This window comes from Leucoraja erinacea, chromosome 2 (genome assembly GCF_028641065.1).
Source record: "Leucoraja erinacea ecotype New England chromosome 2, Leri_hhj_1, whole genome shotgun sequence".
Lineage (NCBI taxonomy): Eukaryota > Metazoa > Chordata > Chondrichthyes > Rajiformes > Rajidae > Leucoraja > Leucoraja erinaceus.
In genome coordinates, this window is record NC_073378.1 from 84,327,068 (window position 1) to 84,352,787 (window position 25,720).

At 41.2% G+C, this 25,720-nt stretch overlaps 1 protein-coding gene across 1 annotated transcript in view; it reads right to left on the reverse strand.

The window, feature by feature from the left end:
- Positions 1 to 25,720, reverse strand: part of hibadhb (3-hydroxyisobutyrate dehydrogenase b) — a 112,521-nt gene that overhangs the window by 28,520 nt on the left and 58,281 nt on the right. The window contains exons 5-6 of the mRNA XM_055659902.1: positions 6,401 to 6,534; positions 5,799 to 5,875 (exon numbers count right to left, since the gene is read on the reverse strand). Coding sequence (XP_055515877.1) covers positions 5,799 to 5,875; positions 6,401 to 6,534 — 211 coding nt within the window. The remainder of the gene's footprint in view (positions 1 to 5,798; positions 5,876 to 6,400; positions 6,535 to 25,720) is intronic.

Here is a 25,720-nt window from a genome sequence, read left to right on the forward strand (position 1 = left end):
AGCATCTGCAGCCTCCTGTCTCCAAGATGTTTTTCAGCCTGGCTTTAAATGATTCAATATTCAGAACACAGCTACAATATTTTTCATTTAAAAGTAAAGTAACCTTAGTCTTAAGCGGATTTTAATAGGTAGCAGCAAAATAATTTGTGACACCAAGCTGACCTCAAAGCAGCAGCTACATGGCAAAAGTATCACTTAGTACTTAGTCAATCAATCCAGTTTCAATGACCAAATGAAGATCACAATTGGCTGTTCCAGAGGGTTGCTTTTAAAATGTAAATGGCATAATATATTGACAATCCAATTAGTCTCTTCTGGCTTAACTCCTCTTTTATCTCTGTTTCATGATGACAGCTTAATAGGTAGGAATGGTCTCACATCTGAGGCAAGGCCACGATAGCTGAACAAGCATATCTTCAAATTATAATAAAATGTCTTGACCAGTAAGTACTGTTGCATTAAAATTGCAATTGCAAAATGAAATTTGCTGCCCAATGCAGACACAGCTACATAATTCATGATGATATTATTGTATTGGAGTAGCACAGTGAAAACTCGGAGTAGTTACAAGCACGAAAACTGCAAGTATGATATATGGTGATCACACATTATAAGTAAAATCAAATTGATTTATGTCATTAAGAAAAAGTTTGACATTTAGATTAAAACCATAGACTTGCCTTACGTCCTAACGACAGTACTGACCCTGTTCATTGATAACAGAGTATTCAGTCTTTATATCAAATCAATTGGCTATCTCCTGTCCATAATCTCTCAGTCTTTTTTTACACAAAGTGACAGTGGAAGCCGCTGGATATTACACCAGCCTGCAGGGCCTGTAAACTTTAGGCGCAGACAGGATACAGTTGACTGAGATAACTCCTCAGCTGCATATCAGACTCCGAGAAGCAACATTGGAGAGCAGACACCGAAATATTTGAAGGGAAAAAAAGAACAAACACCCTTAAGTTGAAAAGATTTACGTAAAAAAACCTTAGTAACAGACTTTTAAATGGTCCCTCTTTGAGAAAAGTATTAAAAACAATGCAAGAACAATTGTGCAAGTTACTGAGAGAAGCACAGATTACTACTTTCTTAGTACAAATTATCCATTGGAAATATAGTTTAATATAAATGAATGAAAACTTTTTACTCTAATGAACCAATTATCTAGGCTCTGCTACTTTTAATTAGAATTTGCTTTATTTGAAGGATTGTGGAAGAAGCTGAACTAGTAGAGATATAATTGAGCCTAAGAAATACAGTGAAATGATGTCTGTTTCATTATTTTTTTAACTTCTCACATCGTAAAATCTGTCAATAATTATTAAAACCATGCATTCAAGTGGTTTGCGATGAAAAAAATGCTGTGATTTAGAACATTGAAAGGTCATATATTTCAGCCCTGTAAATACAGCTGAACTGTCATAACAGGCACTGCTGCAAAGATAGTGAGATTGAATAAGAATGCATATGGTATCTTTCAATTACTTTATAGCCTCTTCCTTCTTTGCATGTAATAATGTTTCCCCTTCCAGATCCTCGAAATGTGGTATTGCAAAATATTAGGCCTCAAAATATCAGAGATTCACTTATGCATTGCTATGTTGAACATTGAACAAATTATGGAATTAACTTCCAAAAATTCCAATTAAAATAATGGAGCATATTATTCAAATTTTCGAAGGTATTTTTTAAAGTAGAAAGTTAAAAAAAAAGAGGTTCATCTGATCGTATCTAATGGGTATTTGTTACTGTTTCTGTAGATGGGCTATTGATGAAATATTATTTTGTGTGAATCAAAAATCAAATGTGAACAGCATTTTGGCAGAATAGTAATGATTAATAGTTTTGAAAATGCCTGGAACTGTAATGAAACAAAAAAGAGCTTCCTCTTGAGATTTATCTTTGTATTCATTATTGAATACTATTTATTTCATCCTTTAAGTATTAAACAATGAAATAATGCCCAAATGAAACCAGACAGTTTTCTGCCCACTTTTCGGCAGCTTTGCAGGTCCTTGCAGGACCACCAGGAATGCATAGTAATGAGGTTCATTTTCAAACAATGGAATGAAGAAACAGTAGTCTTATTTATGGCAGCTGGTGCTGATACTTGCTGTAGCAATCTAATCAAAAAGTTGCAAACTCTGCCAGCATTTTGGGGCAGCACAGTGGCATGGCGGTAGAGTTGCTATCCAACAGCGGCAGCTGTTTAATCCTGGGTTTACTCCTGACTATGGGTGCTGCCTGTAAGGAGTTTGTATGTTCTCCCAGTGATCGCATGGGTTTTCTCCAGGTGCTCCGGTTTCCGCACACACTCCAAAGACGTACTGGTTTGTAGATTAATTGGCTTTCACAAAATTGTAACTTGTCCCTAGTGTGTAGAATAGTGCTGGTATACAGGGTGATCGTTGGTCAGTGCAGACACGGTTGGCCGGAGGGACTGTTTCCACCCTGTATCTCTCAGGTTATAAGGGGTAGTGGCAAATGTCAAAACTGAAAAATACTCAAGCACGGTGCTCCTGAGAGAATATTAATCTTGAGATCTGAGGTAACGGTTTTACAAACTGAAAGACAATTCAAAGGAAATAATTTAAAATTTCTCATGTATCTTGCGACTGGCAACCAAATTAGTCAGCATCTACAAGGATGATGGGCAACGGTTTCATTTTGCAGGTTTGCGTATCGGCTGAATTTTAAAAGAGTTACAAATTAATGGATAATGGAGATTGGAAGGCTCACAATGGAGTATGTCGAGGTGACAGTCATGGATGAGGGTGTAAATAACAGGCAAAGTAATCAAAGCAAAAACAACCTATGATACGGAGATGGAAGAAAGAGGTCTTTTCAGGGAGAAAACACAGGTAGGATTTTCAATGTAATTTCCAACTGGATATTGAAGACAATATGCTATCTACAATGATAGGTGCAGAGGAGATGGAACCAATGTGAAAAGTATGAACATTTAGGTAGAGGACATTAGAAATGGTGAAGCAAACTTAATAAAATAAATCTACAATTCTTCCAAAACGAGATATCAGAAATGTTGGATAAACCGAACTGCATGTCATCAAGGTACATAAGAAATCCATTCCATGATTTGTATGTATTTAATTGTCTGTTTCCCCTTATAGACTCTAGGAGCTGGAGCCATCTTTGGCCAAAATTGTTAAAGACCGCAGATTTTCTTCTCTGAGCATTACTGCACTTGAAAGATTTTAATGACAAATTAAACATTTTCATTCCATAATTATTTAACAAATACCTAATACTGAGGCAGAAAGGAAAGATATAGCAACTTAAAGATAGTCAGCAGTTGGAGCTTGAGTAAATCTTGTGATGTTTAGAGATCGTATTAGAGGAAATGGGATTAAAAAGTCCTAGTTTCAGTAAGTCACTGGGAACTCAGACAGCATCAAAGGCAAGAGAAATACTGGTTTCCAATCTTTGGGAATATGTTCTTGATTCCATATTATTTAAGGGGCTGTCCCACTGCGGTGACCTAATCTGCGAGTTTAGAAGTTTCCCCTCGACTCAAACTCGCAGCATGGTCGACACGTGGTCCTAGGAGGTCCTATGACGTCACTGGAACTCTCCTTCATGCTCGAGGGAAGTTCCCACATACTCGCAGCCTCAGTCAAGTCAAGTCAAGTCAAGTTTATTCGTCACATACACATACGAGATGTGCAGTGAAATGAAAAGTGGCAATGTTCGCGGACTTTGTGCAAAATGACAACCAAACAAACAACCAAACTACAAACAGAACCGAATCACATATTCTTTTACATGTTAAATATTGTGGGCGGAAGGAAAAAGGGAAAATAACAGCAATTTTAAAAAAAAAGCAGTAGAGTGGTACAGTAAAGTTAGTCCCTTGGTTCTTGGGTCCTCCAAAATATTCCAACTGGAATTAAAACTGGAGGTGGTGAAGGAAGAGATTAAGCCAGAAAGGGTATAAAGAACACAAACTATAGAATTTAACATAAAACATCCCCACACAGCAGAATCAAAGTTTCCCACTGTGTGGGAAGGCACCAAAGTCAGTCTCTTCCTCCACCATTCCTCGTGGTCAGGGCCTCCCCAAGCCCTCCACAGTTGCAGCTACGGGCGGCCCGATGTCCAGGACCGCTCACCGGGGTGTTGTAAGTCCGATGTCGGGGCTGCGGGACGTCCTCATCGGTGTGGACACCAGAGTCAGCCCCCTCCTACCGGAGTCGGCCGCTTCCAAAGTCCGTAAGCCGCGCCGGGTGGAGACTGCTGCTGGCGGCCCTCTGCAAGGCGCCCCAGGACTCCACGATTTTGTTCAGCACCGCCCGCGTTGGAAGCTCTCCGCACCAGAGCTCCACGATGTTGGAGCAGCGGCCCAACGCTCCGGAGCTCCAAACGGCGACCCAGGTAGGCATCGCCCGCTCCGCGGTGACTCCAGCGCTGTGCCGTCGCTGTAGCAGCCCTGGTCCGGTTCCCGGCAGGAAAGGCCGCTCCGATCCAGCTGGTAGGCCGCGAGGTGGGGGGCGAGGACGCTCGAAGAAATTGTCGCGTCCCCGCCAGGAAGAGACTGGGAGACGGTTTCCCCTTTACCCTGCCCCCCTCCCCCACATAGAAAAGTTAAAGTTTCCCTGGTGAAATAGTAGTTTACAGTCCTAATGGCCTCTGGGAAGAAACTCCTTCTCAACCTCTCCGTTCTCACAGCATGGCAACAGAGGCGTTTGCCTGAACGTAGCGGCTGGAACAGTCCATTGCAGGGGTGGAAGGGGTCTCCCATGATCTTATTGGCTCTGGAGTTGCACCTCCTGTTGTATAGTTCCTACAGAGGGGCGAGTGAAGTTCCCATAGTGCGTTTGGCCGAACGCACTACTCTCTGCAGAGCCTTCTTGTCCTGGGCAGCGCAATTCCCAAACCAGATTGTAATATTTCCGGTTAAGATGTGCCCTCCTAAAGTCCACGATCCAATAAAGTCCAGCAGGACGCGGAAAAATTTTCAGCATGTTGAAAAATTTTCCGCGAGTAAAAATTTGTCTGCATGGTTCTTTTGAACTCGTAGTGCAGTGGAGTGGTCTCTAAAGGACTTACCGTAACTGTGCCAGCCGTCTTTTACCTTCCTCTTCATCGCGGGTGTGAATTTCAGACAGCACTCCACCGCTTTCCGTGTGTGTGTGTGTGTGTGTGTGTGTGTGTGTGTGTGTGTGTGTGTGTGTGTGTGTGTGGTCGGGCTCGCGGTTTCATCGCTGACGGGCGATCCAGCTCGAAGTTTTTCAGGCGAGTGCCCTCGAGCTTGAAGGTCAAAGACGTTCTTCTGAACTCGCGGATTAGGTCGCCGCTGTAGGACAGCCCCTTTATTGTTCGAAGATAGATTTAAAGTGATAGCAGGTACTGCAGAAGAGCAGACATTTTTAAAAGAAATGTCTAATATAATCTCACTGTAGAGTTAATATAGCCAAACTACGTCTAGATGGTTAAGGGAAACTAAATATGTGTCCTCTCGTTGGACTTGTAACTTCAAATATGTTTAAAATTACAAATTCAAAAGACAGATGCAGCATTCACCTACTTCCTTTGGTGCATACTGAATGACGGGGCACAATGCTAAATTTATTCAAGCTGAAAAATCAGGACGCACTTTCAGCACAAAAGGCGGCTGCTTTGGATGCTCGGTCAGCTGAAAATCTCAAGACCGAAGGACAGGTTCGTTTGGTAAGGATATCAGCGAAAGTGGCTACAACTACATCAGTGCAAAGTGAATGGTGGTAGTTGTCGAAGCAATGGGGAAGGAAATGTAGAATAGAAACCCATCAAACCTGATTCCTAGATTCATTGTTTCAGCAGTTCCGATCATACTGATGGCGAGGAGCATGTTGTTACAGATCTTTGCTGCCTAGAGGTGACAAAAATACAATGGGAGAAAAAGTGTTAAATATCTTTAAAATAACACATGATTATTAAATTTCAAATATGCTGAATGCCCTTATTGCTGAAAAACACGTTTGAGGAACAGGAGTAAATGTCTCAGGCTGCGTGAAATTTTATTTTTACAATAATCCAAAAGAGGCAACAGGAACATTAGCAGTTCCTTCTCCAGCCTGTGCTGTTGTCAATTTCAATGAGTACAACGGGGTGGGGAGTGATGTTTTGAGTGACTGCCAACGGTTTTCTTGACTGGCAAAGTCAAAATAATTCTACTTACAAAAGTCTTTTCAAGACTGCTAATTACAATTTGCAAAAATGAAACTTAATTTACCAGCCTAACTTCATGTACTTACAAAAAAAATCTTAGTTCTAAGTACATAGGGTTCCAAAAATAGACTGCAAATGTAGGAACATGAAATATTCCCACCGGTGTGGGTAATTATTAATTAAATTACATGGTTCCAGAATTAAATTAGATATTTGTTCTTGTTACCTGTCCTGTTCCAACCCCTCCACAGTAAACCACATTGGTTCCCATACAGCTCAGCAATTCTTTAGCTGCATTAAATTCTTCTTCCAATCCGCCAACCATGAATGTGAGGTTGCCAGCTCGAGCAGCACCAACACCTGAAAGTAGCACATGGGCATTTGGTTTTAAAAGAATTGTAATATCTTGTTATACTTCCCCCACCCCTTTAACGTGCTTTATATAAAAATGAGCACAGCAATTACGCTAGCATTGTCAAAGCTTATAAACAGAATACTATTACAATAGGCCAAGTTTTCACTCTGGACAAGAGATTGATAAATAGCTTCATAGTCTCATTTATTAGACCTGAACTAATGCTGACAACACTCCTCAGCTGGTTAATCTTTCGACAGCTGCAGTTTTTCAGTTGTACAAACACTTATGTTGGATGAAAGAATAATACATTAATATAGCCAAATTGTGATTTGGCAAACTGCTTGATAAATCTTTAGTAATAAGTCCTTAAAAAATACACTATTCATCAATTCACTCAGCAGCAAAAATGAAAGATCTTTAAACAGAAAAATATCCACATATTTTCTATGATTTAACAAGAGCAAAAATAATTCAGATGACAAATAATGTCACAAAATATTTGTATCCAAGTAAAACTTTCCAATAAAAATACGACTGCAGCTTATTTCCAAGTACAGATAGTCCAGTCCTACTCTCCTTTTTCATTCAAACCTCACACAATAATATAGTTCTTCAAAAGCATATGCCAACATTTCACTTTTCCAACAAACTGTTCTTATTGCAGCATGCCTTGGTTAGCCTCAAGCTTACTATGTGTTGCCTACGTGTGTTATTTAAGTCTTTGTTGTGGTTAAAGAAGATAAAGCATCTTGAACAAGCTCTTAAGGATTTTATACATTGTTTTTTCCTCAAGTGCTAGACAGATGCACACATTGTCATTGGGGCCGTAATTCCTAGACATTAGAGTCATGTCAAAATATTTTCCTTCAAATACTGATTTGATAGCATTGAAATGGGTATTTGGGAAATGCATTTTAAACAGAATGGGAACAGATACATCAGGTGCAAAGTAAGGCGATGCAAAAGTCATACTTAGTATGCAATGTGTGTGCTGCTGTCTTCAAAAGGTAATCAGACACAATCATTTTCTACAGATGTAGCTTCACTAGGGGCTGCTGTCACTGGGGCAGTTTATGACTTGTTATGGTGTCTCTATTGTTTACCAATGACATTTTCTGAAAGGGAGACAGCTGGGATGGAAAGCTGGTAGCAAAAGAACAATATAATCCTGTGAAGGTAATCAAGAAACTTGTGTGCGTTAATTAACTTCACACTTTATCATGTTCAATTAGTCTTCTATTCTGCCAAAGATAACCATGCACAATTGGTTTAAGACCATGCCATGTTTTATTTGTAACCAGTTTCTGTTGTTATTCCCATTTCTGTGTTTGACAGTCCTCCAGAGGCTTCAAATGCACAGATGTACAACTCTGTGAATGGCTTAGTCAATCTAAATCAGTTTAAAATACACCTCTTTATTTAGTGGTTGATTTAAATCTTCATGCTTATTCCCTGATCAAGGCATACAGAATTCCGTAACCCTATTCCACACAATGTTGTTACTACATTTTGTGAGGAAACTGCAAAGTGTCACTTTATATTAGTACTACACTGCATTTATTTGTATGCTGTAACTATTATCATTTTTTATTATTGAATGTGTTTCAGGGTTGGAACCCAATTAATTAGTCTCCCTCCCAAAAGCTCTCTCGTACTTACTGCACTAAAACTACAAGAATGATTTAAAAATATGATTAAATCAATTTCCCAATGCACAATTACAGGAATACTACTTTGAGATGATTAAAATGCAGGTTTGTATTGGTTGTCGGAGAGCGATTTGCTCGTACTACAAGCGGATGAAGAAAATTTGTTCTGCGATCCCGTTCCCGTTTTTTTTTAAGTTGCTGGTCGATTGCATAGCTGGATTGAAGTTAAACGCGACTTCTAACACCTTCAGCATCACGGATTGTAAGTGCAGGACAAAGAAAAAGGTATGTTGTTTATTTAACATCCTATCTTGCTTTTTGGTGTGGTTTCATTTTAATCTGATGATGCGAAATATGTAATGTAGGCCCCAATATCGGTTGTGTCTTGCCTGCCGATATCGGGGCATAAATCATGGCAGCGGCCACATTCCAAACTATCACAATCCAGAAACATCCACTCTCAAGATAATCAAATTAGTTTTTTTTTTGCACAATCCTGAAATTAATGGTTGCCCGGGTGCCAATGGCCACCTAAAGTCCCGCTGGGCAACCTAAAGGTCGTGTCATTTTGCCCGTCTTGGCAAGCACCTGCCGTTCAACTCTGAGCGGCCTCCCCTCTCTATCTCTCTTTCTCCGTCACTCTCCGTCTCCGCCCGCCATCCGTGTCCAGGTCTCCGCTCTCTGCCGCTCCTCAACCGCCAGCACGGCCGGCTGCCTTGCACATACACACTGCCACGGCCAGCACATCCTCCCCCTGCACATGCGCACAACCACGCCCAGGACATCATGTGCCGCACTGCATGTGCGCACTGCCACGGCAACTGGTCGGCGCCGGGCTCTTTCTCCTTTCGTTTGCATTGTGGGAGATCTGGCCGCCATTGCAGTCCAGTCGCTGCCTCGCCGCAACCGCTGAAACACAACGCAGAATCACTCCCTGGAGCTGGAGTAACTCCCTGGAGAAACTCTTGCCTCTTGGTTTCCTGGTCCTCGAAAAATATTCTAAATGGAATTTAAACTGGAGGAAGTGGAGGGTCCACCACCAAACTCCAAACTCTGAACGATAACAGCCTATTGCAGTTTATCTGTTAATTTATTGTGAATATATATGGTCTATGGTATACAAACACACAGAACGTTTATCTCCTGGTCTGTATTATGTTTACATATTCTGTTGTGCTGCAGCAAGCAAGAATTTAATTGACCTATCTGGGCCACATGACAATAAAACTCTCTCGACTCCCAAGTAAACTTGACTCCTTAAGCAAAAAAGGGTCCTTGGGGGAAAAAAGAGCTACGTTAAATTTAGTTGTGTCAGGGTGGGTAACTGTGGTAGGGTGAAGACTATTCCATGCTTTATTTGTGCTGGGAGAACTCCATGGAGCAGCCAGCTTCTCTGGATAGAAGAAATTGGGTGACGTTTTGGGTAGAGACCCTTCTTTAGACTTCCTCTGGTTGTAGTGTTTTTAGTTTCATTTAAAGATACAGCGTGGAAACAGGCTCTTTGGCCCAACGAGTCCACGCCGACCACCGATCACCCATACACTAGTTTTATCCCACACATTAGCGACGTAAGTCAAGAATCTTCTATTCTCTTGCGTCCCAGTTAGAACAATGAAATCTTTACTTGCAGCAGCAGCGTGAGCGTGTGCGTGTGCGTGTGTGTGTGTGTTGGGTTGGGTCTGAAAAAGGTTCCTGCACACCTTTGGAATGTGGAAGGAAACATGACCTGGAGAAAACCCATGCGATAAAAGGGAAAAGGAGCAAACTCCATACAGACAGCACCCACATTCAGAATCAATTCCGGGTCTCTGGCACTTTAAACAGCAACTTTATAGCCAATGTACTGCCCCATAGTCTTGAACTGAATTGAAACATACAGTAGCTGTACAGGGGGACATAGCGTCACTTCGACTCTGTGCAAAATCTTTAAGTACATTAAGACTGAAAATGGATAGTTTCTTTTTTTAGTAACCAAAAGTTATCAACGTATAATTTTTTGTGTGTTGGAAAACTAAATATAGTGGCACAGCTGGTGGACTTGCTGCCTCACACGCCAGAGATCAGTGTTCGATCCTGTCTTTGGGTTTTGTCTGTGTTGAATTTGCGCATTCTCCCTGCAAGCGTGTGGGCTTCCTCCCACATCCCAAAGACCCATTGACTTTGTAGGTTAACTTGTCTCTGTAAAATTGCCCCTAATGTGTAGGGAGTGGGTGAGGATAGTGAGATAACTGAACTTTTGTGAATGGGCAGATAAAAATGCTGGAGAAACTCAGCGGGTGAGGCAACATCTGTGGAGCGAAGGAAATAGGCGACGTTTTGGGTCGAGACCCTTCTTCATACTGATGTGAGGGTGAGGGGGGAGGGGGGGCGGGAAGAGGCGGAGACAGTGGGCTGAGGGAGAGCTGGGAAGGGGAGGAAAAAGCAGGTACTACCTGAAATTGGAGAAGCCAATGTTCATACCGCTGGGGTGTAAACTACCCAAGCGAAATATGAGGTGCTGTTCCTCCAATTTGCGGTGGACCTCACTCTGGCCATGGAGGAGGCCCAGGACAGAAAGGTCGGATTCGGAATGGGAGGGGGAGTTGAAGTGCTGAGCCACCGGAAGATCAGGTTGGTTATTGCAAACTGAGTGGAGGTGTTGTGCGAAGCGATCGCCAAGCCTGCGCTTGGTCTCACCGAGGTTGATCATACGCTGAATAATCCAACCACATTTTTGTTTGGAAGTGGAAAGAAATAATAGAAATTGCATTCATTGCAACGTGTAAAAAGAGTTGAGATACTGTATTATAATTTTGCTGCATGTCATTGTGGTATATATCATGTCTTGATTGGTGAATATGTTTAGTTTGTGACTTTATTTGAAATTTAAATATTATGTGAATGCTTTATTGAGCATCATTCCGACTGGTAACTACACACTTCGCCCGAGCACATTATTGCACGCGTCATGCAAGCCGTCTTAAATGACTACCTAAACTGTCATTTGGCAACCTAAAAAGATTTTGCCTATTTACCCTGCCAATGCCTCTCATAATCATATACTTCCATCAGATCACCTTCGGTCTCCTTCACACCAGGTAAACAGCCCAGTCTGCCCAATCATTCCCCCTAACAGAAGACCTCCAATCCAGGTCACATTCTTCTGAATCTCCTTTGCACTCACTTCATTAGAATTATATCCTTTTCTATAGTGTGGCACCCAGTACTGCACACAATACTCAAAGTGTGGCCTTACCAGCATTTTGGAAAGTTGCAACATATATCCCAATTCTTATATTCAGCCCCGACTTATGAAGGCTTGCGTTCTTCAAAATCCTTCTTCACACTCCTCATCTGAATTGCACTCAAATTTATTGTTGTATTTATCATTACTGTATGCATACTGTTTGCTTTGCGAGATGCTTTTAGACAAGGAATGTCATTGCAAATCATATGACAAACTAATCTAATCTCATGACCTGCGCTGCCATTTCCAGGGAACATGGTCTTTATTTGACTATTTGACTTCCAAAATGTGTCACTTTACACATATTAGGATTCAACTATATCTTTCAACACTCTGCCAAATCGTCCAATTGATTTACATCTTGCCTTAGCAAACATTTCGGTAATTTTTGCAGTATCAGCAAACTCACTAATCATTATTCCTACATTGACATCCAGGCTGTTAATATATAGCATGAACAAAAATGATTGCAAGCATAATCTAACGCACAAAGCAACTTTTAAGCACAAATAACACAGATAAAACGTGTGCAAATAAATCTGATTACTTGACTCATTGTCTTGCCTTAGCATTCACAGTCCTATTGTGCTTGGTGAAATGTTCAGATTATGTTCAGATAAGATCCCAAATTCATAGCAGTTTTTCTTGGAACTTCCTTGTCAGAATTCACCCCATCCCGAATCAAGGTTCAATAACTACAGCAGTACTCAAAAAATTGCTGTCACATGTTCAAGGGTACTTCATCCAGCCTGAATGAGTACACCTTAGTCATCACCGGTTTGATCAAGAAATGTGTTGACAACTACATCCCGATATAGAAAATTAGGATCTATGCTAACCAGAAAACTTGGATGAATAGAGCAATTCTCTCTCTGCTGAAGTCTGGATCCAAGGTTTTCCAAGAAGGATGACTGTACAAGCAGCCAAGAATGATCTCTGCAAGGCTATCGGGGATGTAAGGGAGAATTCCAGAGTTATCTAAAGTCTCAATCAACCAAATGTTAAGTGACTGTGGCAGAGTGTGAATGCCATCAAAGGCTACAAACTCAACTTGTGGGGGTCTCTGACATCGATGCATCTCTACCAATGAGCTCAATGCTTTTCATGCTCATTCTGAACAGGGAAACAAAGTTCCGCCAAGGCATGTCCACCATCCTGTCCCTTACATTACAGTGGCAGAAGTTTGATCTGCTGTCACAAGGATAAACTCTCAGAAAGCGGCCGGCCTGGATAGAGTTTCTGAATGGGTTCTGAAATTGTGCGGCAATCAGCTCACCACACTGTGGTCAGCCTCTCGCTTTGAGTACAGGAAAAATATATTTAAGAAGGGTGCCGTCTCCCTTGCGCTATATTTAGCTGTGGACCAGCTGGATAATAAAGAAGATCATAGTTTATAGGATAAGGGGGAAATCTTTTAGGACCGAGATGTGGAAAATTTTTTTCACACAGAGAGTGGTGAATCTCTGAAATTCTCTGCCGCAGAAGGTAGTTGAGGCCAGTTCATTGGCTATATTTAAGGGGGAGTTAGATGTGGCCCTTGTGGCTAAAGGGATCAGGGGGTATGGAGAGAAGGCAGGTACAGGATACTGAGTTGGATGATCAGCCATGATCATATTGAATGGCGGTGCAGGCTCGAAGGGCCGAATGGCCTACTCCTGCACCTATTTTCTGTTTCTAAGATCAGGATGCTGTTCATTGATTACAACACAGCCTTGAACACCATAATGATGAAGAAATCCATCCCTAATCTCCTAACCCTTGGCCTTGGGGTTTCTATGCACAACTGGTTTGTGGACTTCCTGACCGGCACACTTCATTCAGTTAGAATTGGTCATAACATTTCCTCCATCTGAACCCTGAAGTTGGGTGCCCCTCAGCATTGTGTGCTCATTCTCTGTACACCCATGACTGTGTGGCCAAGCTTGGTGCCAACTCGATCTTTTAAGTTTGCCAATGGTATCACTGTTATCACCTGGAACAACAACAAAGATGAGATGAAGTATTTAACAATAACCAACAGCTTTGAGTTCCAAGACATCCATAATCACCAGCCACCCAAACTGGTCGCTTTACACTGATGCGATGATTAAGAAAGTGCATCAGTGTATTTACTTTGCTCGGTGTCTGAAAAGATTCGACATGTCAACAAAGATGTTTTTGAACTTCTACAGATGCGCTATAGAATGTATTCTGACGGGATGCGTTTTAGCCTGGTATAACAAATCAGCTGCTCTTGACCGATTGAAGCTGAAGAGAGTGGTTAAGACAATGCAGTCCAGAGGCTCGTCACTTCCTTCTTTCCACTCCACCTTCACGGTGCATTGCATCAGGAAGGATGCAAGTATCAGCAAGGATGCTTTCCTCCCTGGCCATTGCCTTTTCTCGCCTCTGGGAGAAGATACAGGAGCTTGAAAGCCCAGACTTAAGAACAACCTCTTCCCCACTATCAGAATCAATTACCTCTTCCACACCCTTTCCCAGATAATCTTACCATTAACTCTATTTCTTTTTGTTATTCTGATATTGCACTTTAATATTAGAACATAAAACAGTGAAGTACAAGAACAGGCCCTTCGGACCATGATGTTTGTGCCAAACATGATGTCAAGATTATCTCATCATCTACCCGCATATAATCCATATCCCTCCATTCCTTGCATATCCATATGCCTATTCAAAAGCCTATATTCCTTCACCATATGCCTATCCAAAAGTACCACTATTGTATCAGCCTCAACCACCAACACTGGCAGCATGTTCCAAGCGACTGTGTAAAAACGTTGCCCTGCACATCTCATTTAAAATTTGATTAGCATGTATATGGTTTACTCTGAGAGGTTCATGTGGACAAGGTATTGCAGTGCATCCTGGTGTATATGATAATAAACGTAGCCAAATGTGGCAATATCCCTAATTGTTCATTTCTATCTGTTTGCAGTAATTTTTACAGTTCAACACACCACTGTACTCTAAAGCCCCTACTGATGTGCAGCTGCGTGGGACAAGAGTCAAGTGCAATGGCTTCTCTTCAAAACCTGTACCTTAATCTTTTGGGTACAACAAGGATCTACCCTTTGCCTCATCACATTCCGCATTTACCTGCTGTCCCTCAACAAGGACATGGAAAGCACAGTATTCTTCTAGAATGCTGCTACTACCCATGAGCCATCACCAAACTGCCATACTGCTTGCCTAACATTTGGCATTCCCACAAGCAAAATAATCCCTCTCATTATGTACTGGGAAGGCCTTAGCCTTTTCCAATGCCCTTCATAACAAACTGTGCTCCCTAATCACCAACCTTACCCTATCAATTGCTACTTCCTTTTCTGTTACATCATCCCATTGAATCTCACATCTGGTCATCTGCTACTGAAACCCTCACTCTTTTTTGATATCCCTGGTTTTTCAACTCCAAAACCTTAGCTGGTCTCCCTCATTCTATCTTACATTTATTGGAAGTTATCTTTAAATCTGCTGTAATGCTCACATTTGCAATATCCCATTCAACTATCATTTGCACTTGTTTCTCCACACCGATTCCTAATTAAGCAGCATCTATACTTTAAGTCCCTCCCCACCTCGATAACCTCCTTCACCCTACAATCCTCTAAAATGTCAGTAAATCTACAAACCTCACCCCTTGATCTTTCTAAATGTTATGTGAATTCAATATTAACTTCAATGGCCAAGGCCTCAAAATCTGTTCCGTCTCAAATCTCTTCATCGCTATATATCTGTCCACCTTTACTATTTCCTTTTAAACCTTCTCACCAAAATTTTAGACATGTGGATTTAGTATCCCCGCATATCTCAATGTCAAACATTCCAGTGAAGGGCCTGTTTTGCTGTTGAAGGGTTGGTTTGCCGTATGTTACATGGTGCTGCTATAGTAAGTAATCAATGTTCAATTTGAACAGTAGAAATAATTGCATGTGTAGAACTTAGAAATGTACAGCACAGGAACAGGCCTGTCGGCACAAAACGTCTAAGTTGAACATAATATCAAGATAAACTAATCTCATCTGACTACACACGAGTCATACCCCTCCATCCCTAGTATATACATGTGCCTATCTGAAAGCCTCTTGAATACCACTATGGTACGTGCCTCTACCACCATCCATGGCAGTGCATTCCAGGCACCCATCACTCTGTATAAAAACATCTTGCCTCACTCCTTTAAACTGCCTTTAATCTTAAAAAATGCCTCCAGTCATTGACAGAAAACAAAATAGATAATGAACACAAAATCTATAAAGTCATCAAAGTAGTTTAGGTTTATTTGAATCTGAGGGTATTAACAAACTTTACACTTGATATCCAATTACAACACAATATCAATCAACAAAACAAACAAAAACAGCTTTGTAGAAACCTGAAGAAGCCAATCAAAGCCGATGATTTTTTTTTAAAGGACTGAGAGATAGGATTGTAAACTGTTTATACAATAAATGGTTTTAGATCATGCAGAATGTCCAAAATAACAAAAGGCAGATTTAAAGCAGTTGTCAAGAAAGTACTTTGCACAAAGAACGGATCAGTCTTTGAACAGTTGTGAAGACAAGACCATTAAGAAAAATCTGGATGCTTTGAAGAAGAAATGGGGATTTGCTTTTCCATGAATACAATTAGATTCATCACATGTGATGCTGCATCTATATCTTGTGTGAATGTACAGCAGATAACCGAGATGTTAAATCCAGCCCAAATATCAAGGAATAGTTATGATGTCCCTGTAGTTACAGCAAGATCAAACCAGGTTGCTTATGAATTCATTGCTTGGTCAGTAACACGCCAAGAGACGTTAACATCACGAAACTTGCAATTTACTCTGCTGCCTTCAAAACTCAAAACTATTAATAATGTGTATGAAGAAATTTAGTGTTTTCAACCAGTAAATGCAGCTATTATTTTTACGTGGGGTAACAGCTGAAGAAGAGCAACAAGGATGCTGAGCTGATATCTATTTTTCATTGCCAATCCTTCAAATTTGCAAACAACTTGCTCCCATACCAGACCAAAGGTGGCAGAGGCCAATGTGACATCTGAAGACCATGCCCTAGGTTGGGCAGGAGATGCTTAATGAAACTGGTCAATGGGGATAAACATCAGAGGTGGTATGCTCATTTGACTATTTTTGCAAGACCACTGTGAGCTTTGAGCAAAGAGACACGATGTTTACAATAGCTTCATGTATCTTTTTGGTATTGATTTATTAGTGTCACGTGTCCAAAGATATCAGGCTGAGGAAGAGTCTCAACCCGAAACATCACCTATCCATGTTCTCCAAAGATGCTGCCCGACTTGATGAGTTGCCCCAGCATTTTGCGTCCTAACAGTTAAAAACCTTATTTTTTGTGTGTTACCCAAGTAAACCTTATGTGCACAATTACAATCAAGCCATGCAGAATATTGTGTTTCAGCTAGAGAAAGTGCAGATAAAAGAACGTGTGCAAGGGCCACATTGAGGTTTTATTTAGGGGATCTGCAATACCCGTAGGTTCAAGAGTTTGATAACAGCGGGAAAGAAGCTACCCTTGAATCCGATTACCTGATTTCTCCAATTTGAGTGGTGACAGAGTAGTGCTTCCCTCACATCTGCGAAAAATTACAACTCTTCCAAACGGCTTTTAAAATATCCCTGGAATCATTCCTCTGTTGTTCTGGTAAGAAGTTGCAATAATGGAGTTTGGAAAAAAGTTTCAGGAGTCTGGCATTGGATAATGCAACCCATCCTCTGAGGCGGGCTGGAGGGCATGATAACTTCACTTTGAGGATGTTAGCCTGGAGGAAGGAAGATTGGTTGTCCTCTAAATGGATTTTGAAGTGTTTTGAGATGGCACCGATGAAACCATCCAGTGTATGGAAGTACCTACTGTATATAACCCTAACCTCCGAAAAACACAGAAGGCATTCCAGTAGACCACAAGCTTAGTGCTAAATTTGAGATTTCAAATTTCAATCACCTATCAAGAAAATTAAAGACAACACTTTAACACAGGAAACAATGCTTGCCTTTGATGAGAGATGGTTCCTAAATCTGGATCTTTTCACCATTTTTAGATTCTCCATTGTTGAGGGATAATGTTCTGTAGTGGCAGTAGTGCAAGATACATATTTTCAGACACAATGATGCAAGTGTCAATAATAATTTGGAGCTCAGTCTCAGCATAGTTAATGCAAGCGTCTAATCTGTACCACAACGTGATATATTGCTGATAGAAGGAATGTGAAGAAGGATCCCAACCCGAAACGTCACCTATCCATGCTCTCCAGAGATGCTGCCGGACCCACTGTGTTGCTCCAGCACTGTCTTTTTTTTAACGATGTATTGCCATTGGTTTATTATTGCCGTGTTCCAAGATGCAGTGAATATCTGTGTCTGCATGCTATCCAATCAAATCATTCTATTAAGCCCCACTCAAGGACAGCAGGTGATGCAGCAAGAAAAATACAATTGTACACAATATGACGCTACAGCTTTAAACCTTCTGTAATGGGGCAAAGGTTGAAGACTTTCCAAATGTCCCACAGATTAGCTCCAACCCAATACAAAACCTTTTGGAAGCAAGATGCAATCAATGTTGCTGCCAGAAAAATCAAGGAGATTGTTGGAGTGATATGACCTAGCTCAAACCCAGTCCGAACAGGGATGCAGACACAAGAAATTGCAAATGCCGGTTTACATGACAAGGCACAGAGTGCTGGAGTAACTCAGCGGGTGAGCCAGCATCTCTGGAGAACATGGATAGATGACATAGTAGGTCGGAAGCCTTTTTTAGGTTGTTTGGTTAAACTCTTCTGGATGCATCATCACGTAGAATTAGAATGGCTTAGAATCTTTGAGGAAACCTTCAAAAGTCCTTGAGTCTATTAAGCATGGAGAAGTCCCCTCACATTTAGCTGTCCTCAGATAATAGACTTTCCAGGTAAACAAGGGAAGAAAAATTGCGAAATCTGGCCATTTAGACCAAAAAAAATCCCTTATTCCAAAAATTCAGAGGAATGCCAGTTACCATCTACAAAAACTCGGTTTGGAGTTCTGAACGTGAATACTACAGAGATGTTAACCACTTCAAATCAGTATTTTGTCTTTCCAAATGCTGATTGACCAGCTGCACATATTATTTTTAAGAAGGTTGTTTCATAGATTTTTTATATTCCCTTTGAGCCAGTATATAAATGTCCGACCGAGGAAGGAGGGGCAATGAACCTGATCTTTTGTAGTGTTTTGGGAAGTGAAAAAGCGGCAGTGGAAAAACATTTCAGAGCAGGTGACTGTAACTCTCAAAGTTTTATGGCTCTTCTGAAGAACTAGGATAGACTGGAAATTAAAAAGTTTTGAACCACGAGTGGTGGTGGACTGATTTCAGAATGATAGGCAGAATCTGAGTCAACAGCACGTAAATAGGCTCTTCGACCAGCATATCCGCATATCCACACTGACTAAGATGCCCAACACACCTGTCGCACTTGCCTGCATTTGGCCCATATTCCCTCAAAAATGTTTCTGGCCATGTACTTGATTAAGTGACTTTTAATTGTTGTAATTGTGCCCACCTCTATCACATTCTCTAGCAGCTCATTCCATGTCACTCCCTCTGTATGGAAAAGGTTGCCCCATCGGGTCCATTTTAAACCTTTCTCCTCTCACTTTAAACCACGCACTGCTATGCGCTCCGACACTCTGATCCTGGACAATATACTGTGGCTATTCACCTTATCTAAGCTCATCATAGTTCTATTAAGCTCTATAAGGACACCCTTCAGCCTTCTACACTCCAGCCTCTCCTTGCAACTCAAACCTCCAGGTAACATCCCCGTAGATTTTCTTTGTACCCTTTCCAGTTTATTGATGTCTATCCTATTAAAGAGCAATCAGATCTGTACATAGAACTCCAAATGTGACAACCAAAATCTTCTACAACTGCAACACAATTGTTCAACTTCTGTACTCAATGCCCTGACTGATGAAGGCAAGTATGCCAAATTCCTCCTTCACCACTCTACCACCTGTGTCGTCACCTTCATGGAATTATATACAATATATCAATAATAAACAACAGTGAACAACACTCCCTGTGATACACAACTTATTACAGGCCTCCATCTTTACCACCATCGTCTATTCCCACCTTCAAATTTGGATCCAATTGGCTAGCTTGCCTCAGATCACATGTGATGTAACCTTTGAGATGAGCCTACAATGCATTACCTTGTCAAAAGCTAAGGTCCACCTAGATTGTGTCTACTGATCTGCCCTCATGTATCTTCTTTGTCACCTCTTCAAAGAGCTCAAATTCATGAGATCCGATTTCCCGTGCACAAAGCTATGCTGACTTTACCTCCCCCCTCGACTCCATCCAAGGACCCAAGCAGTCTTTCCAGGTGAGGCAGAGGTTCACCTGCACCTCCTCCATCCTCATCTATTGCATCCGCTGCTCTAGGTATCAGCTGCTCTACATCAGTGAGACCAAGCGCAGGCTTGGCGATCGCTGCGCCCAACACCTCCACACAGTTCGCATTAACCAACCTGATCTCCCGGTGGCTCAGCATTTCAACATCCCCTCCCATTCTGAATCCAACCTTTCTGTCCTGGGCCTTCTCAATGGCCAGAGTTAGTCCCACCGCAAATTGGAGGAGCAGCACCTCATATTTTGCTTGGGTAGTTTACAAAGTAGCGGTATGAATGTTAAATTCTGTAATTCTAGGTAACTTTCACAAATACTTACCCTCTGTTCCCCCACTTCCTCCACTAAAAGAGCGTTAACCAGCAATGATGTATCCCTCTTGGGAACTTCCCTGCCTGAGGTCATCTGTTTTCAATCCCAACTTTTATGGGGTTTTTTGCTTTCAGTTCCCCCCTAAACTCGCCCACCAGCGGTCTGAAGAAGGGACCCGATCCGAAATGTTGGCTATCAATTTTCTTCAGAGATGCTGCCTGACCCACTGAGTTACTGCAGCATTTTGTGTCTGTCTGTAGTTCTTTTCTTTTTATTACACTCCAGCATGACTATTACTAGAACTTGCAAAGTACTGAATAACTAAACTTTTATTGCACTGGCTTTTGTGGAATGCCTTCAAATTTAGAAAGGAGGAGAAGGAGCAACATCCTGATTCAATAACTCCAAAAGGGAACAGTTTAATTTTCAAGTATCGGTCATACATCTGTGGAATGTTGCAACCTAGTTGGCTGTTGCATTTGCAAAACATTAAGTCCACTTCAAAAGCAATTTATAGGCTGTAAACTCCTGAGAACAAAAAAATAATTGTATCAATCATTATGTTTCATTGTTTGTTTCGTCCATTTCATGATTAAGCACCCAGCCTTGTGCATGCAAAACAAGAAACAAATAAAGACGACAGATCAAGTGACAAACTTTGCCACAGAAAAAATATCATGTTACTTTTTTTCATTCTACAAAGATCTGCCACAGTGTAAATTCTATAGTAAGGGTATGTAATTGCTCTTTTATAGAAATAGCATTTTATAATTTGTTAATCTCTCATTGAGACAAAGATTTCTCACAAATCTTTGTCCATATAGATATATGGGGCTATGAGGCTATGGACAAATGGATTGTGAGCAAAAAACAAAGTGCTGCAGCAACTCCGTTGATCAAGCAGAATTTGTGGAGAGAATGGAAGGAATTCCATCCTTCCAATCGGTAGTAAAGAAAGCAAACAATGCTGGCATTTATTTCAAGATGGTTTGTATACAAAAACAGGGATGTAATGCTGAGGCTCGATAAGGCCCAAAAGTGTGGCCGTACAAGTGAGTGGTGCAATATTGCGTTAGGGGAACGGCTTGCGTTGGGGGAATGGGTGAGTGGTGGAATCTTGCGTTGGGGGAGCAAACCCAATGTGCCTGGTCTGTACTTGGTCTAGTTACCACATAAAAAAGTCTAAACATTTCACTTAAGCAATATCTCCAATGGAGATAGCATGGCGTTTGGCTAATAGCTTGGTCAATGGAGCAGAACTTAAAACGGAGGAGAATATGTGACAGAGGTGAGAAAATTAAAATTGTTGATGGTCAGGAAATTAATATTAGACTGGGTACATCTCAGAAAAATATTAGGGCTGGAAAAGGTTTTGGAGCTGGGATCAACATTTTAAAATCAACACAAATAATCATGACATACATTATTCAAAGATTTCCTCATTTCTTTTACACCTTTGCTACCACTTTCTTGAGCTGTGAATCTTTAAGCATTTTAGCATTTAAGCATTAACACAGAATCCAAAAGGCAATTTAAGCATTATATTGTCATGAAAATATTAAAAACCCATTTAATTCTTAAATACATCAGAGTTAATGCTATTGATGCTGAATTTCATTAATACTATGTTTGAAATACACAAGGGTAGAAATTAAATCTTGGCCACTTTCATTAAATGCACCGTGTAGTAGTGAAAGAACGTTTTTGAAATTTAAGTAAATGGACTCCAATGCTGAATGCTTTACCGAAAAATGCCTCTCTGGAGAATATAATAGGGTTGGTATAATTTTGTTTTGTTTTTTGTTTCTCTTGTTGGAAGTGGGGTACTAGTCACTGAAAATATTCATTATTACTGAGTGGCCTTTACTAGTTTAGATGCAACATAGCTCAGAGCTGGCAGCTGCTGCAATTGAGGGCTTGGTTCATTATTTGCTCATAATGACCATCAGAAACTAGTCAAAGTCATATCAGAATATCTGTCAGCAGGACTTTTAATTAGCCTGGGTTTGAATTCTGATAACTATCAGAATGGTGTGCTGAGGAGGACATCAAGAGGAGCTTGATAACAGAAACTCAGAAGTTAAGAAAATCGTGGAAAAGCTTAACTGGGTCTTTTTGACTAAACAGACAGAATCAAGAGGGGAAGAAAAGTTAATTATTACCCATAATCAGCAATTATGATTTGGCAAAGAGCTTTCTTTAATGAACTGCTCTAATGATGAAGAACCAACATCTACTGAAATATAATAGCACATTAGCATAACTGTGTATGCAAAATACATAGACGTGCTGCCACAATCTACTTGTCATTGAATGATTAAGCATGAATTTATAATTAGAAAAATCCACAGTGTAATTTATTGCCCTCTCAGATGTTTCTGGTTCATTAACTGGCTACAACTGAACAATGACCTCTAGTGGGCTACAATTCCTAATTCTTCTTTTTCCTTCTTAACTAAGAATATACTTTATAAAATTTGCTGCTGGGTTAAAATGGCAATATAAAATCCCCAATATATTACATTTCAGTTGCAATATTCCATTGATATTAATATTCCAATCTGTATCCAATCACCTACAATAATCTATCCTACCACTAAAAGATTAATCCAAACGCTCCCATTTCTATATAGGAGTCAATGACTATTCAACCTTTACCACTACAAAAATTGTACCCCTAAAAACGTAATCATCAAAAATGCTTCAACGTAAAATGTTACACTTGATGTTGTGCGACAAATATAGATCACCGATGTACTCAATTTAAACTAAATTTTCCAACTGTGCCACTTTAATGACAAATTTTGCTCTTTATTCTACATAACACTACCTTGTATGTTTTGAGAGCTAATAATTGTCACCATAGTTTACTGATTTATTTTTACCTAAATGTCTTCCAATTATGCATAGGTTCAAACTTAGGTTTAAGAAGTCATCTTTTTGCAGTCTGCTATCTTATAAGTGATACATATACTTTTAAAGATCATTCTGAAGATAGAGCAAACTTGGAATACCGTGTGTAAAAAGGCAAATTAATTGCAAATCCATGATTCAACATTAGCTATTAGGCAAGACTTAAGGCAAAGTAGATTTAAATTAACAGAAATGCTATGGCAGAGGGCAGATAAAGGCTTACTTCGTTGTTAAAGAGGGAACTGCAGATGCTGGAGAATCGAAGGTTACACAGAAAAGCTGGAGAAACTCAGCGGGTGCAGCAGCATCTATGGAGCGAAGGAAATATGCAACGTTTCGGGCCGAAACCCTTCTTCAGACTGATCAGGGGTGGGGGTGGGTGGGGACAAGAAAGGGAAAAGGAGGAGTGCCGGAAGGCTGGAGGGTGGGAGGAGACAGCCAGGGGAGCCTGAAGGGGAGGAGACAGCAAGGACTAACAGAATTGGGAGAAGTCGAGTCGATGTTCATGCCCCCGGGGTGCAGACTCCCCAAACGGAATATGAGGTGCTGTTCCTCCAATTTCCGGTGCTGCTCGCTGTGGCCATGGAGGAGACCCAGGACAGAGAGGTCGGAGACGGAGTGGGAGGGGGAGTTGAAGTGCTGAGCCACCGGGAGGTCAGCTAGGTTATTGCGGACCGAGCGGAGGTGTTCGGCGAAACGATCGCCCAACCTCCGCTTGGTCTCACCGATATAGATCTGCTGACATCTAGAGCAGCGGACGCAATAGATGAGGTTGGAAGAGATGCAGGTAAACCTCTGTCGCACCTGGAACGATTGCTTGGGTCCCTGAAAGGAGTTGAGGGGGGAGGTAAAGGCTTACTTCACCTGGAAACAGCACTAGAGTAATGCAAGTTCATTCTGTATTTTATAATTATAAATGCAAAAACTTAGAAAACATGCATTTAAAAAAAAAAGAAACTCAAAAGCAAAATCACCTTAACTATGGTAAACAAAAAATGCTGGACTTATTCAGCGGAACAAGCAGCATTTCTGGAGAGAAGGAATAGGTGACATTTGGTCTGAAGAAGGGTCTTGACCCAGAACATAACCCATTCCTTCTCTCCAGAGATGCTGCCTGTCCCGATGAGTTACTCCAGCATATTTTGTCTATCTTCAGAGTAAACCAGCATCTGCAGTTCTCTCCTGACTGAATTATAGTAGAGGTGAGCATGACACAACTATTCAATATTCATGGTAGCCTTAAAATAATTTGTAGATTAAAATCCCACCTCAGTCAAAAACATGTTGAAGTTGCTGGGTGGCACAACAACCAAAAATGTACGTTGACAGTACACTTTTTGATCACTGAATACTATTTGCTATTCTTTTTAAAATATGCAACTTTTAAATCATGCATAATCTTACTGATTAAGATTAACCTGGGATACAGAATATTATTGGTGAAACATGTCTTTATTTCATTGCAAAACAAAGAGTATTATAGGTGACTAGACTGTGGAACCCATTGTGTCCCAGTCACACGGGAGGCCTGGTCCTCCCAACACAACCCATTCCCCAATGCACCATTCCACCACTCACCTGTTCCCCCAACACAACCTGTTCCCCCAAAGCAATATTCCACCACTCAAGGGAGGGGGTGTGGGGGAGGGGGGGTGGTCGCAGCAGACGCAGCTTGCACTGTGCTAAACCCGCACCTTCAGCTTTCGGCCTCACGCAGCAGCTCCCGGTCCCACCCCAGCTTCACTCAGAGGCTTCCGGTTCAACTCAGCAGTATCCGGATGGTCGTGCTGGTCACCACAGAAGCAGTCCGCAGGCTGCTCAACACACTCTGCGCGGGCTGCTCAACACTCTGAGCGAGCTGCTCAACACACTGCGGCCCTTCAGCTTTTTATTCTCCGCGTGGCGTTATTGACAGCGGGTTCTGTAAGGGGCGGTTGTTACGATTTTTAAACCTTCATAACATTTGTACTATTTCACCAATCGGAACAAACCTTATTTAACTTGCAGCAGAGGAGAATGGTGAGTAGGGTGGCGAAAAATCGTAGCGCTATGGGGGATCATTTTTGTGCAAATCAGTGGTAGAGTTGCTGCTTCACAACGATCCTGACTACGGGTGCTGTCTGCATAGAGTCTGCATGTTCGCCCTGTAACTGCGTGGGTTTTCTCCGGGCGCTTCGGTTTCCTCCCACGTCCCAAAGACGTGCGGGTTGTAGGTTAATTGGCTTCTGTAAATTGTCCCTAGTGTGCAGGATAAAATTAGTGTACAGGTGATCGTTCAGCAGCGCAGACTCAATGGATCAAAGGGCCTATTTACACTCTGTATGTCTAAAACTATACATGAATTCAAGGTACACTACACGCAAAAAGCTGAAGTAACTCATACTGAAGGAGGGACTCGACTTAAAACATCACGCATTCCTTTTCTCCAGAGATGCTGCCTGACCCGCTGAGTTACTCCAGCTTTTTGTGTCTATCTCCGGTTTAAACCAGCATCTGGAGTTCCTTCCTACACATTAATTCAAGGTAATCAGGAATAGACAACGAGGATATGGGCACGAAGACTGGCAGTGCTGGTGATGCAAACACCATATGAATAAAGTTAATTTTCCTTTCATGGAATATTTTCACAAATTGCATTTAGTTCTTCATTTTTATAAGGTTTGATCAAGTAAGT